Source organism: Scomber scombrus, chromosome 24 (assembly GCF_963691925.1).
Source record: "Scomber scombrus chromosome 24, fScoSco1.1, whole genome shotgun sequence".
In the NCBI taxonomy this organism is placed as follows: domain Eukaryota; kingdom Metazoa; phylum Chordata; class Actinopteri; order Scombriformes; family Scombridae; genus Scomber; species Scomber scombrus.
Window position 1 is genome coordinate 6,383,151 of NC_084993.1, and position 12,108 is coordinate 6,395,258.

Consider the following 12,108-nt stretch of genomic DNA (forward strand, 5'->3'; position numbering starts at 1 on the left):
GGTTTCTTTTTCTTAAACTCAACCAGACATTGTTTTTTTTTTTCCTTTTCAGCTTAAATATACGCATATCTTCTACTATATCCACAACAACAGCAATTTAAGTCCCCATAAAGAATAGAAATATGTCTCATATTGGATCAATTTACTTCTTAAACTGTAGAAATTGGGGAAATACATCCTTTAATGTTATTTCCCTCGTTTCGAGCATCACATATTTGAAGAAACTTGTCTGAGCAGTTGAAAAAATCTCTCCTCTCCTGTCAGATTGGATGATAACAGGAAACAGCTTATTAACACTGAAATGATTTTGGTATGCAAGCTTGATCTTTAGGTCTAATACTCAAAGTTTGTATGGAGAGATAGAAGCTTGACAAGAAGTATTTGACCTACCGATGTCAAAATATAACCCGAGGAAACATCAGCTCCTCTAGAATATGACTTATTGACCTTTTTTTCTTTTCTGTGATAGGTGATTAGTACAACTATGGCCTCATTTTCTGGCATGCAGGCTTGTAGCTAATTGTGTCACTGCTTGGGTTTGAAGATAGATTTTTTTAAACAATATTTTCATCAAGAAAAGGGCAGAAAATCTCTTTTAACTGCTTCCACCATTCGCTTTTACTGATTGTTTGAGTCCTTCATTGGTGCTAAATAATAGCTTGTCAATGTTCTTTTCATTGGGTCAGCTTAATCAATACATTATTTCTGGCTCCAGTTGAAAGCAGCAGAAGTGAATGAATGATGGAAATCTGCAGAAAAAGTCACGGATGTTTAATTGTTGCCTCAAACAAAACAAAAAAAGCTTCATTCTTTGCCACACGGCACCAACTTGCCAGTCCCTCCCCTCCTAAGTGAGGTTCAGTTGGAGTCTCAGCTGTGTGAAAGGTATGTTAACCAATTTCACAGTGTAAATATTTCTTTAGCGACTAGTGCTCTACATGTGTTATGCACATGCTCGTCGGAGACCTGGATCACCTTCAATTGCACCCACATGGCTGGCATCCTACCGATCCCCAAACCAGTGAGCAACAGTTGGGTTTACACACAAATGACTGGCGACTACTCATCCACTTCCTCATGCAGCCTGGTTTTAATGTTCTTCCCATAAATCCGATTCGCACAATAAACAACAGCGCTTTTTGTGGCTTTCTACCTCTCGTCTCCGGTAGAGGTGGAGGTCAAAGGTCAATTGCAGGTGCAGAACCTCCTCCTCCTCCTCGGGACTGGTGTGGGTTCAGTGTCGTGCTTAAAGACACTTAAGCAGGCTGGACGCTCGCTGTTAAAGAGGTTTGAGTGTTAGCAGCTGAAAACATGAGCTCCAAACTCCTTTTAAAAATACAAATCTGTTGGTACTTTGCGGCTCTTTCATGGTGCACAAATCCAAAAGAACCAAAGGAATTAAAGGATATGTGGAGGAAAAAATTTGACAAAGCTTTCATATTAAGAAGTCATGCATTGCAGCTGCAGTTACCCTTATTGAGAACAGCACGTAAGTCAACAATAAATACATTCAGTGTTTGAACTTGGATCAAAAAGGACCTGCTCTGCAGCTTTTTGGATCTTTAACATTTGCGATACAAATTGACATGTATCCTGCATGGACAGTGCTGCATTGAGGATATCATGTTCTTGAGTGTGCATGTTAAATGTTTGGAGATATTTGACATTATTTTGCATCATTCTAGGTGCAGCCATCATTTTGATAAAGACTTTGTGGGTTGAAATTTTCAAATTTCAGCATTCACACAATCTCTCCTTTTCCTCTGTGTGCAGTTTTTAATCCTGCATCTGTACCTCTTCTGTGAGTGTGCACACTACCAAGAAACACTGTTTAGCAAGTACATAATGGCTGTGCATTGTACATCATTAATGAAATTCCTGTTATTTGTTTGTTTTATTGTTCTGTTGTAGTTTCTGTATGTCTCAGAGTTTCCCCACCTGATAATCTAAACACTGTTTGAGAGCCATCTCTGTCCTGCCAGGAATAAACTCCTGCTGGGGAAATACTGAATCCCTTTGTTTTTGGCCTAAAACACGGTGAAATTAATGAGCCCAGAAACGAAGCCTGTGAGTCCATGAGTCATAACCGCTGAATGCCATTAATTTATGTCACAAAGTTTTATGTTAGGGGAGGGAATAAGCACCCTACCCTACTATTTAAACATAACCACAGCATGCTACCTGCTGTATGCTCTGTAGGAAGAGATGGCGGGCTCTGCAGGTGACAAAAAATGAGTCCTGCCTTTATTCAAGCAGTTAATAGATTCACTGCAGGGGTGTAGGAAGGAATTTAGAGCCTCCAGAGAAACTTGCCCCACCCCTAACCCCACTTTGATCTGATTTTGGTTTAAATTGCATAATCCTAGTGGGATTTTGCACCCCTAGAATCATCACACCTTTCACTCATCGCAAGCAAAAATAACCGCAGAACAATCCAAGAATGAAAAAGTAAGACTTTCCACAAGAGCCTGAGAGATTAATTGTTTTTCTCTCTAAATAAGCAAAGGTGAAAAGGCTCAGGTGAATGAGTTCATGCCTCACTTGGACCCCATTTGAGAAACCAGAGGACAGGGAGGATAGTTAGTTATGAGAGGAAGCTGGGATGCAGCCACGGTGAGTTGGCTGGGCGCAGACATCTGGCCTGATTCGACTTCCCACAGCCTCCTCCAAACATTTTCGGGTCTGTGCATGACAGCAAGAAATCTGTTGTTTTGCTGAACGCTCGAGAGTCAACGAATTTCTTGGATGGTGGGCCTCCTCGTCTAAAAGCTGCAGTCACGCAGTGCTCTGTCAGGCCAGTGGGCTGCCAAACTGTGGTCCAGAGGATAACATGGGGTCCTCAAAAAAGGGAATGATTTGATTATGGTGTTGTTGCACTCAATGTACTTTTTAAGCATAAAAAGCTATGAATGTAAACAGATTTCTAATGATATAAATCCTCTCAGGTGGAGTTCTTTGGGACATGGAAGTGTTTAAAGGGGCACTCCACTACATTTGAATATCAGTTTATGCTGTGTGAGGTCTTCTGTGGCTCCAGAGGTGCTTTTGGATGTCAGATTTTGTCATTGTGGTTATCTCAGTTTGAGCGTGGAGGCTTTTAATTTGACAAGAAATCCTGTAACTTGACCCAAACCAAAAGTCAGTATATCTCCGCCTGATGCATCAATTTTGATAATTACATTTCTAATCTATAACTCATCAGTTTGTAGAAATGCTAAATCACCTTTTTTAACATATGCATTAGTTGCCAATTTAGGTTAACCAATAGCTAAAACTACTGCAATGTGATACAAAGACCTTGTCCACCCTATTAATATCAGAATGACCATAAAGTTGACTCTTTAAAGCAGTTTCAACAAAACCTGAACATTATTCACTTCATCATGGTAGAATTTATAGGGAAATGTATACTAATTCAGGCTTTTCTTCACTTATATATTCATTTATACGGACTTTATTTGAATATATAAAGATTGTATTATCAGGACTTTATTTAATCTGGCTGAATAACACCATAATGATGAGTTAAGATAAAGTACTACAGTATAGTCTGCAGTGGAAAGGCGTTTTGTTTGTGCGTCATGGTATTTTTATCCCCTATGAAATTCCTTTAAAGTTCCTATAAACCACCTGAGGTTTAGCTGTGACACTTGCATAGCATCATCACATTATAAAACCCATAATAGGATTCCCATAGTCCTTTTTTTCCCCGGTGGGGCAGAACGGTAGTCAGCGTTGTGGATCTCAGGTTTCAGACGAGGGGCCTCCTCTTCTTGAATGGGGCCGAGTTACGTGGAAGAGGAGGGGAGCAGGAGCCTTTTGTCCTCTTGTTCGGGACCCCAACACATGGGGTCAACGCAGACTGAATGATTCATATAGTTCAATGGTTTATACTGAAGGCTGCCTCGGACGCGGACGCACGCAGACGCAGATGAGCGCGCGCTCTAATTAGGAAAACCTGGTCGAGCAATTAAGCGCAAGGAGAGAAGACGCGCGGATTGGAGAGCAGAAGGTGGGTAGTTTGTTCTCCAAAAAAGTTTGTGTGGAAAAGTTAGTTATAATTTACAAGTTTATGGAAGCTCACTTGAGTGTTATTTCTGTGCCATCCAGTAAGTTTATTTTAGTAGCAGGTTTTGGTCTAGTGGGTTCCGCGTAACGACTTTTGGATTAGTGCGTGCTGCCGGAGAGTGGTGAGTCGCAACAAAGTTCTTCAGCTTTAAAAGCCAACGAGGAAAATTCAATCCTGTAACACTTTTTATAAGACAATTAGTGCGACTCAAAATGCCGTGAGGTCATAGAAGTGCCAAAAAAAAGGCTTAGTTAATTCTAGGAGATTTAAAAACTGCCTCGGCGATGTGACTCAAATAAACTCCCACTACGGACTAAGCATTACAGTGATTTTCCTTTGTTTATTTAATGAGCAATTCTCTTACTAATAGTGGTTTCAACTTTCCAAACTAATCGTGTCTCTGACTCTTTAACGGGACGGCTTCATCTTCTAATGCACCGGATTTTTGTTCCCCACTGAAGCTTGGCAGCACTTTGTTTTCCTCCAGGAATGCCACAATTTCCAAAACAATTCAGTCTGACTCAGCAAAGCGTGTTCATAGCATTCAACGGCTCTGCTGAGGATCTCTTTAAACCTCGTTTCAACTTCGTTTTGCTTCTTATTTGAAACAGGACAGGAAATCTGCCTTGTGGATAAACTCTTGTCCCTCCTCTGGATGTTTTGCAAAGTCAAAAACTGTATTTTTCACAGTGACACCACACCAGTGAGAGCAGTGATTGACATTTGTGGAGGTGCTGTGTTCTTCTCTTGTTGCTCAGACTGCATGGGGATTTCATGTGCCCTCCGTCTGCTCCCTGAACCCTAAAATCCAGCTTTCTGCTTTTGGTTAGACTGGAATGTTAACTCGCCTCTGCTTTGTCCAGATCCTTTGCCCAAAACTCTCCAACCCCCTCCATCTCCTCCTGGAGCCCAGTGACTCCTGAAGCAAAAAAGCCATTAAATCAGTTGAGCTGGGTTTAGCCCACATGAGCAAATATGCTACTGTTTAAAAGCTGTCTTTGGTCAACTGTTGGGAGGATGGCATTGTAGAAATGTTTGCACTTACTTGAAGCAGAAACCAGTTTATCTTGAGCAAATACATTGTTTTCCTTTGGTATCTTTATCCAGACAAGAGGAAGGCAGCGACGGCATTTAACAGTGTGTTAACAAGGGGTGCTGTAAAGCTTTCATCTGAGTACAATTCTGCTCCTGTGGAAGAAAAGAGAAGCCACCAGGCGAGGAGTCTTTAAACCTTTTTTCTTCCCTTTTAGTTGTGCACCCCTGGAAACCTTTCATGGACCCTTACCAGGAGCTTGAGCTCTTCATTGAGCAGTAGCACCTGCTGTACAGATGTAAATCACACCAAACCACTTTAAAAAAGCTAAAAATCAAAACTACATCTCGATCCATTCGTGGCACACAGCCGGAGTTTGAAATTACAGCAACTTCTTGGCTCCATTCCCAAGAGACTTTTGAAATAATTTACCAGCCATGACTAGTTCTTGGCAGACTACTAGCCTACCTGTGACATTTCATGCTTGAGATCTTGAAGAGAAATGTGCACATTAGCTTTTATAGTGGACTACTTTTGTAAAGCAGCATGAGAGCACTTACAACATAAAAAAGAGCATTAAACAGACTTGAAATATAAAAATGTGCTGACAATGTGGACATTTGCACTTAATTGGCAATATGTGGTGAACAGTATGAGACAAGCAACCTAACAGTCATCAGTCTGTTTGATACCATGTGAAATTCTGCATATCTAACCTCTGTCTTGGCAAGGTGAAGTCGGTATATTTTCCAGGTGTGCGTGTGTTGCTCAGGTGACTCAACTAAAGCACAGAGATAAGTTTCTTTTGAAAGTTGATAAAAAAGGTTGAACCCCTTGAAGGTTAAATGTATTCCTGTAGCTCCTTGTTTTGGCAGTTGGACATGTTTTCGAATTGTTTTCTGATTATAGGGATATTAGATTTCCATTAGTGGTCAGTCTGCTGTGGAATCATTCTTTTGGTCAGTGAGCATTATTTTACACAGCGGGTCGTGTCCTTAAAACACAGTTTGAAGCAGAGATGGCTGCATATCAGATCACAAAAAGAGTTTCAGTGGAGGAAACAAAACCCGCCGGCAACTGGGACACATGATGTTTTAAAGGGACAGTCGGCCTCATTCAGTGGGAGAAGAGCTTTTAAATTTTAAAAGGAGAAAAAAGGAGTTCAACACACATTAAGTAATTCGTTTTAATCAAGATACTAAAGCAAGTAAGAACATATTGTTGAATTTTTTCCATCACCTGTGGCATTTATAGGTGGGGTCTTTTTAATTGTAGAGTGGTTAAGTATAAAACAGATGTCAGACACCCTGCAGCTGTGTTTTTTCTATCAGGGTCACGAGCTGTGTTTTTCAAAATACCTTACCATTTCCCACCACCCAGTAATCAACACTGAGAGGGCACAGGTGATGTTTTTTTTAAGGAGATGAGATGATGCTCACTGTAAAAGGTGAATATCACCTTTTTAAACCCCCTTTTCTTTAAAAAAAGTGACATTTAGTGCCTTAAAGCATAACTTTCTCCGTCTGGATCGAGCCGAGACAGGCCAATTCCCAAACATGTTTTCACAGCTTTGGTTTAGCCTCTTAACTAAAGACACAAACGCCTGTTTTTTTGGCACGTTACTTATTTGGTGAGTAGGTCAGGCTCAGACAAGTGAGCCTCACCATCTCTGAACACCTGAAGATGCCAGTGTTTGAAGGATTTCGCAAAAGGAATGGATGAGTAACCTGGCGAAGACCTTTTTATATCATGAACTAATCTGAAGAGACATGCCTGTAGATGCTTGTAATCTCTAAAACCTTGGTTGCTTCCAATGAGTCATGAAATGCTGGTTATTTTCTTTTGTTACACCCTGTTTTGCAAAAGTATGTAGAGATGACGTTCTAGTTTTTAAATGTTCCTTTTTTGTGTTGCCATTCAAATTAGTGCGGTTATTGTATTATTATAAGGTAATTGTGGCATTAATATAAGTAAAAATGTCTTCTTGTACCCTGTTTTTGGTTGAGGGATGGATGTATAGAGATTTAAACCTAAATTGGATATATATATTTGATACCAAGTGCTATAACTGATGTGCAGCACTCAATTTCAGTGCTCAGGGAGATTTAAATGCAACCTTTTTCCTAGTTTTGGAGAGAACCAGAGAGAAACCAAATAATCTGACGTTGAGAAAGTAAATTCTCAATGATCCACATTAAAGGAGCAGACATTTCAAATGGTTATTGAGCTGAAAAAGTACCAGCATTGTTCTTTTCTTTTTATGGCATTAACATTTTAACCTACCACATTGTGATTTTTATTATTTAAAAAGAAGGAATTTAAAGGGATAATTTCTGGCAGTGTGACAGGAAAAAACATTCCTGACTCCATTCACCCCCTTTTTAGTGTTACAATTCCTTCAGTCTAAAGCCACACCATGCCTCCTCACAGCTAGCTGCAACTTGCCAGCCAGCACTTTGATGTTTGATTAAGTAGCTTAAGCTTGGCATGGCAGGGAGCTGTAAGAATGTGGGTTTACCAAACTGGTACCTTGAGTAGTATGTCCTGACCAACAGGACGGGTTCAGAGAGAGATCTGCATCTGATTTAAAACAAAGCTTGTGGCTATTTTTATACCTTCACCCTGCAGTTTAGGTTTACCTTGAATACTGCACTTGCGGTCTTTAATTATTGTGTATTGTGCACTATTTTAGTGATGCTTTATAAGCTTCAAAGTTCATTGACTGACACTTTGTCACTACTGTTTACTTTTCGATTCATGTTTTCAGCTGAAGCAGAGAATTTTTTGCCTGTTTAATTTTGCATAACATCAAATAGAGCTGCAACTGATTGTTTTTGTTAAATCTGTTTCTGTTTCAAAGGTTTTATACACCAAGCAATTATTCAGTATAGCTGGATCTGATGTGATGTCTTCAAATGACTTGTTTTGACCCACTAATAATTCAGAACCTAAAGATACTCAGTTGGATATCTAAGAAAGACAGCAGGTAGGTTGCTCATATAAAAAAAAACGGAGAAATGAAACAAATCTCTTTGATAGTAATGATAATGTTGTGTTTCTTTCTCACCTAGAGCTCATTTAGCTCCCCTGTCACCTTGCCACCATGAGCTGGAGCTTCCTAACCCGTCTGCTGGATGAGATCTCCAACCACTCCACCTTCGTGGGGAAGATCTGGCTGACGGTGCTCATCATCTTCCGCATCGTGCTGACGGCCGTTGGCGGTGAGACCATCTACTACGATGAACAGAGTAAATTTGTCTGCAACACGCAACAGCCTGGGTGTGAGAACGTGTGCTATGATGCGTTTGCCCCGCTCTCACACGTCCGATTCTGGATCTTCCAAGTGAGTTTGATATCAGCTTTTCAATAAATGTTCAGTGTAAAAGCTTCAAAAACGCCCCCTACTTTGATGATTTTTGTCTCTGAATGATATCCACATGTTTTGTTGTCCAGGTAATCATGATCACCACCCCCACCATTATGTACCTGGGCTTTGCCATGCACAAGATCGCCCGCATGGATGACAGCGAGTACCGGGCAGTCAGAAGCAAGAAGAAGAGGATGCCCATCGTCAGCCGTGGGGCAGTTCGGGACTACGAGGAAGCAGAGGACAACGGCGAGGAAGACCCCATGATCGCTGAAGAGATTGAACCAGACAAGCCAGACAAAGCAGACAAAAGTATGTATTAATGTTGTAATACTGAAGGTTTTACCCCTCTTTTAGAATAACTAAAATCAGATTGTAACTAGTGTATCTCTGTTTTTTAAGCTCCAGAGAAAAAGCACGATGGTCGTCGGCGGATTCTGCGCGACGGCCTGATGAAAGTGTACACATGCCAGCTGATGTGGCGCTCTGCCTTTGAGATCGCCTTCCTTTTTGGCCAGTACATCCTCTACGGCTTCGAGGTGATACCCTCCTACGTGTGCACTCGCTCACCGTGCCCACACACAGTGGACTGCTTCGTGTCCCGACCCACAGAAAAGACCATCTTCCTGATGGTCATGTACGTTGTGTCTTTCCTGTGCCTGCTCCTCACCATCCTAGAGATCCTCCATTTGGGGATCGGCGGCATCCGAGACACCTTTCGCAGGCGAGCCACCCTCAGGCCACGTCCCCCGCCACCGTCCTCCTCACGCTCCATCCCTACAGCTCCACCAGGATACCACGCCACCATGAAGAAAGAGAAGCTGAAAGGAGAGCTGAGGGACTTGCCGCTGGGCGATTCCGGGAGGGAAAGTTTTGGGGATGAGGGGCACTCGACCAAGGACCTGGAGAGGTTGCGGAGGCACCTGAAGCTGGCCCAGCAGCACTTGGACCTGGCTTACCAGGGAGATGAAGGAAGCCCTTCACGAAGCAGCAGCCCAGAGGTCAACACGACTGCACAGACGGCTGCAGAGCAGAACCGTCTCAACTTTGCCCAGGAAAAGCAAGGAGAGGCGAGCGAAAAAGGTATTTACGGTTTAGCAGTCTTATACATTTAGCACATTACTTTGATTTCCACTCATTTACCAAGAAAAAAATGCCAAACACCCCCTAATTCCATCCTCTTTAAAAGTGAGGGTGTGCTACTTTTTATGTAGTTTTTTTTTCTATGTAACTGAATATGAAAGAAAACTTCTGCAACTTCTAATTTGGACTAAATCAAAAACAAAGAAATCTCAAGAAACCAAATCATTAGTTGCAACCCTAATCGTTCTGCAAGATGCATAATAATTAGGAGGTTGAAATTGAGTCCAAGGGTAACAAACTGATTGGTTTTGTCTAACCAACAGTTTAAAATCCAAAGATTAGTCAGCAAATCCTTACATTTGAGACACTACTAGTGAATATTTGGCATTATTGCTCAAAAAGCAAAATAAATGTTTGTTTTTTTTAAAATTATCAGTGAATTGTTTCAGCTCTGTTCTGAATGTTTCCTAAATCCTGCGTCAGGTTTGTTCAGGATTTTTTTTTCTTTTTTTTTCTTTCTGTTGTGAAGCCTGAAGTCAGCACAACAAACAACCTTCTCTATTTTGTCTCTTCCTCTCCTAGGAATACATGCCTGAGCGTGCTTCCTGCCTCAAACGTCTGTCCTTCCATTCCTACTGGCCTTAAACACATGGGGAAGCACATATGGGAATGCAGTCAGACCACTGAGGGAGACCAAAGTGTGTGTGTGTGTGTGTGTGTGTGTGTGTGTGTGTTTGTGTGTGTGTGTATGGGTGTATGGGTGTTTGTTTGTGAATGAGAGAAATGTGCCTTTCAGTATTAGGGGTCAGTCTGAAAAGAAAGAAAAATGCTGACCAAGCTGTTGAGACAAATGGTTCATCTCCACGACTCTAAACTTGAAAGCCTGTCACATCTCGAGTTTCTGCTTGCTGACCTACGTCCAAACCTCGACTGTGCCTTCGGCTAAAACCTTGTCTACACCCTGTTCTTTCAGCCACTCTGTGTTTTGTGGCCATGCAGTAATCCTCATCCATTTCAGACCTTGTAAGGATTATCGTAAGCTTAAAACTCCTCTTGCCGAACATACTGTTTTTGTCTTCCTCACAAAAAGAAGCTCTCTTTTTATAAAATGTCGCCGAATGTTAAAGACTCACTCTGTTGAGGCTTGTTGGCCTCGGAGAGAATCTGAAACAACACAGCCCTGGGTTATGTCATTTTCTGGAGAAGCAGCAGCAGCATTATTTGCAGCAAAGGGCGGCTTAACCTGTGCTCGATGAGTCATTTTTCATGTTTAATTTAAACAGATTTGATGTTGGAGATTATTGATGTTTATCAACCAGAAGCCACACGTATTTCAGAAATGTTTGACAGATTTTTGAAGCCTGTATACTTACTCCAATCGGCCAAAATGTTTACCTGGGAAATGCTTGAATTCTTTATCAACAGGAAATGCTTCAAGGAATTTCCAAGAATCATTTTTGTACAATCAATTTAAAATATTCCACTTATTTTACCAGTTGGTTTTACTTTGACTTGACCAAAGCTTTAGATTATACCTTTTTTGTCTAGAGAGAAGGTTTGGCATCACCACCTATTTCACATGACTGGTGATATTTGGGCACTTGGATGCTAGTACATCCTCCTCTTCCATGAATTATGTGCTATAAAAAATGATACACAATGTCCGTCATTGCAGAAAGTTCAAAAATAATTTCTCTTTTTGTGGGTTTTGTTAACCAGCTGGAAACATCTGTCTTCTGGGCTACTGTCAACAATGAAATTCCACCCTTGTCTTTTTAAATTTACATTCTTCTTCGGTGAGACATATTTTCCATCCTTGACATGCACTTCGCCTCCTCTGCGCTCAAACATGGATGCTTTCATGCATCCTGGAACAGGGGGGGGGGGACCCAAAACAACCCAGCTGAGGAACTGACGACAGTTGGCCGTCGAAGACAGAACCTGGTGCCATGTAAACAGCCATAATCTTCACTTCATCTTTAGTCTTTGATCAGTAGCTTCAGTATTCATACCGAGTTCATACTTTCTTAGAGCCTGTTGGTTGGTTTTACGGCCTCTGGTTGGAAACCTTAAATTGCCAGAGAGCTGTTTGATGCTGTATTCTTGTAATCATCTCACTTCCATTTTTGCTACTTCTTGTTAGGTACGACATTCTGTTTTGAATATGGTACTTCTTCAATGGTTTATACTTTTTTCTATTGCAAGTTTTGTAGTATTTGTAACTGTAGAGATTATTTTGTCTTCAGAGTAAATAAATATATTTGAACGGGAGGTTTTGGTCTTTGGACTTTATTTCAGTGGTAAAGTTGCTGCTATACAAAGCCCTTGATGTTGCTCAGTAAATTGATAACTGACAAATCATAATATGTTAAAATGGGACGAAAGATTTATGAATCAGGAACTAAAACATTTAATCGGGGAAAATTGGGATCCAGCCTATGTTATGTTCAACAGAGATGTTTGTGGTATTTACATAGTTATTGAAATTTGAATCAGATGTTTTAATACCTTACATCATCTGTCAACACCAAGAAAAGTCAGACTGTGAAGATGTTG

At 41.0% G+C, this 12,108-nt stretch overlaps 1 protein-coding gene across 1 annotated transcript; it reads left to right on the forward strand.

Annotated features, from left to right (window-relative positions):
• Window positions 1-8,205: 8,205 nt before the first annotated feature.
• LOC134006547 (gap junction gamma-1 protein-like) lies at window positions 8,206-9,584 on the forward strand. Its single transcript, XM_062445463.1, has 3 exons — window positions 8,206-8,445; window positions 8,556-8,781; window positions 8,872-9,584. Exons 1-3 carry the CDS (start codon window positions 8,206-8,208, stop codon window positions 9,582-9,584), a joined length of 1,179 nt encoding a protein of 392 aa, XP_062301447.1.
• Window positions 9,585-12,108: the final 2,524 nt, after the last annotated feature.

Excerpts from the sequence above, each read along its gene's own strand:
- LOC134006547 (XM_062445463.1), top strand. The coding sequence starts at position 8,206 with ATGAGCTGGAGCTTCCTAACCCGTCTGCTGGATGAGATCTCCAACCAC. Across the intron at positions 8,446-8,555 it reads TCCGATTCTGGATCTTCCAA|GTAATCATGATCACCACCCC; the intron begins GTGAGTTTGATA and ends TTTGTTGTCCAG. Across the intron at positions 8,782-8,871 it reads GCCAGACAAAGCAGACAAAA|CTCCAGAGAAAAAGCACGAT; the intron begins GTATGTATTAAT and ends CTGTTTTTTAAG.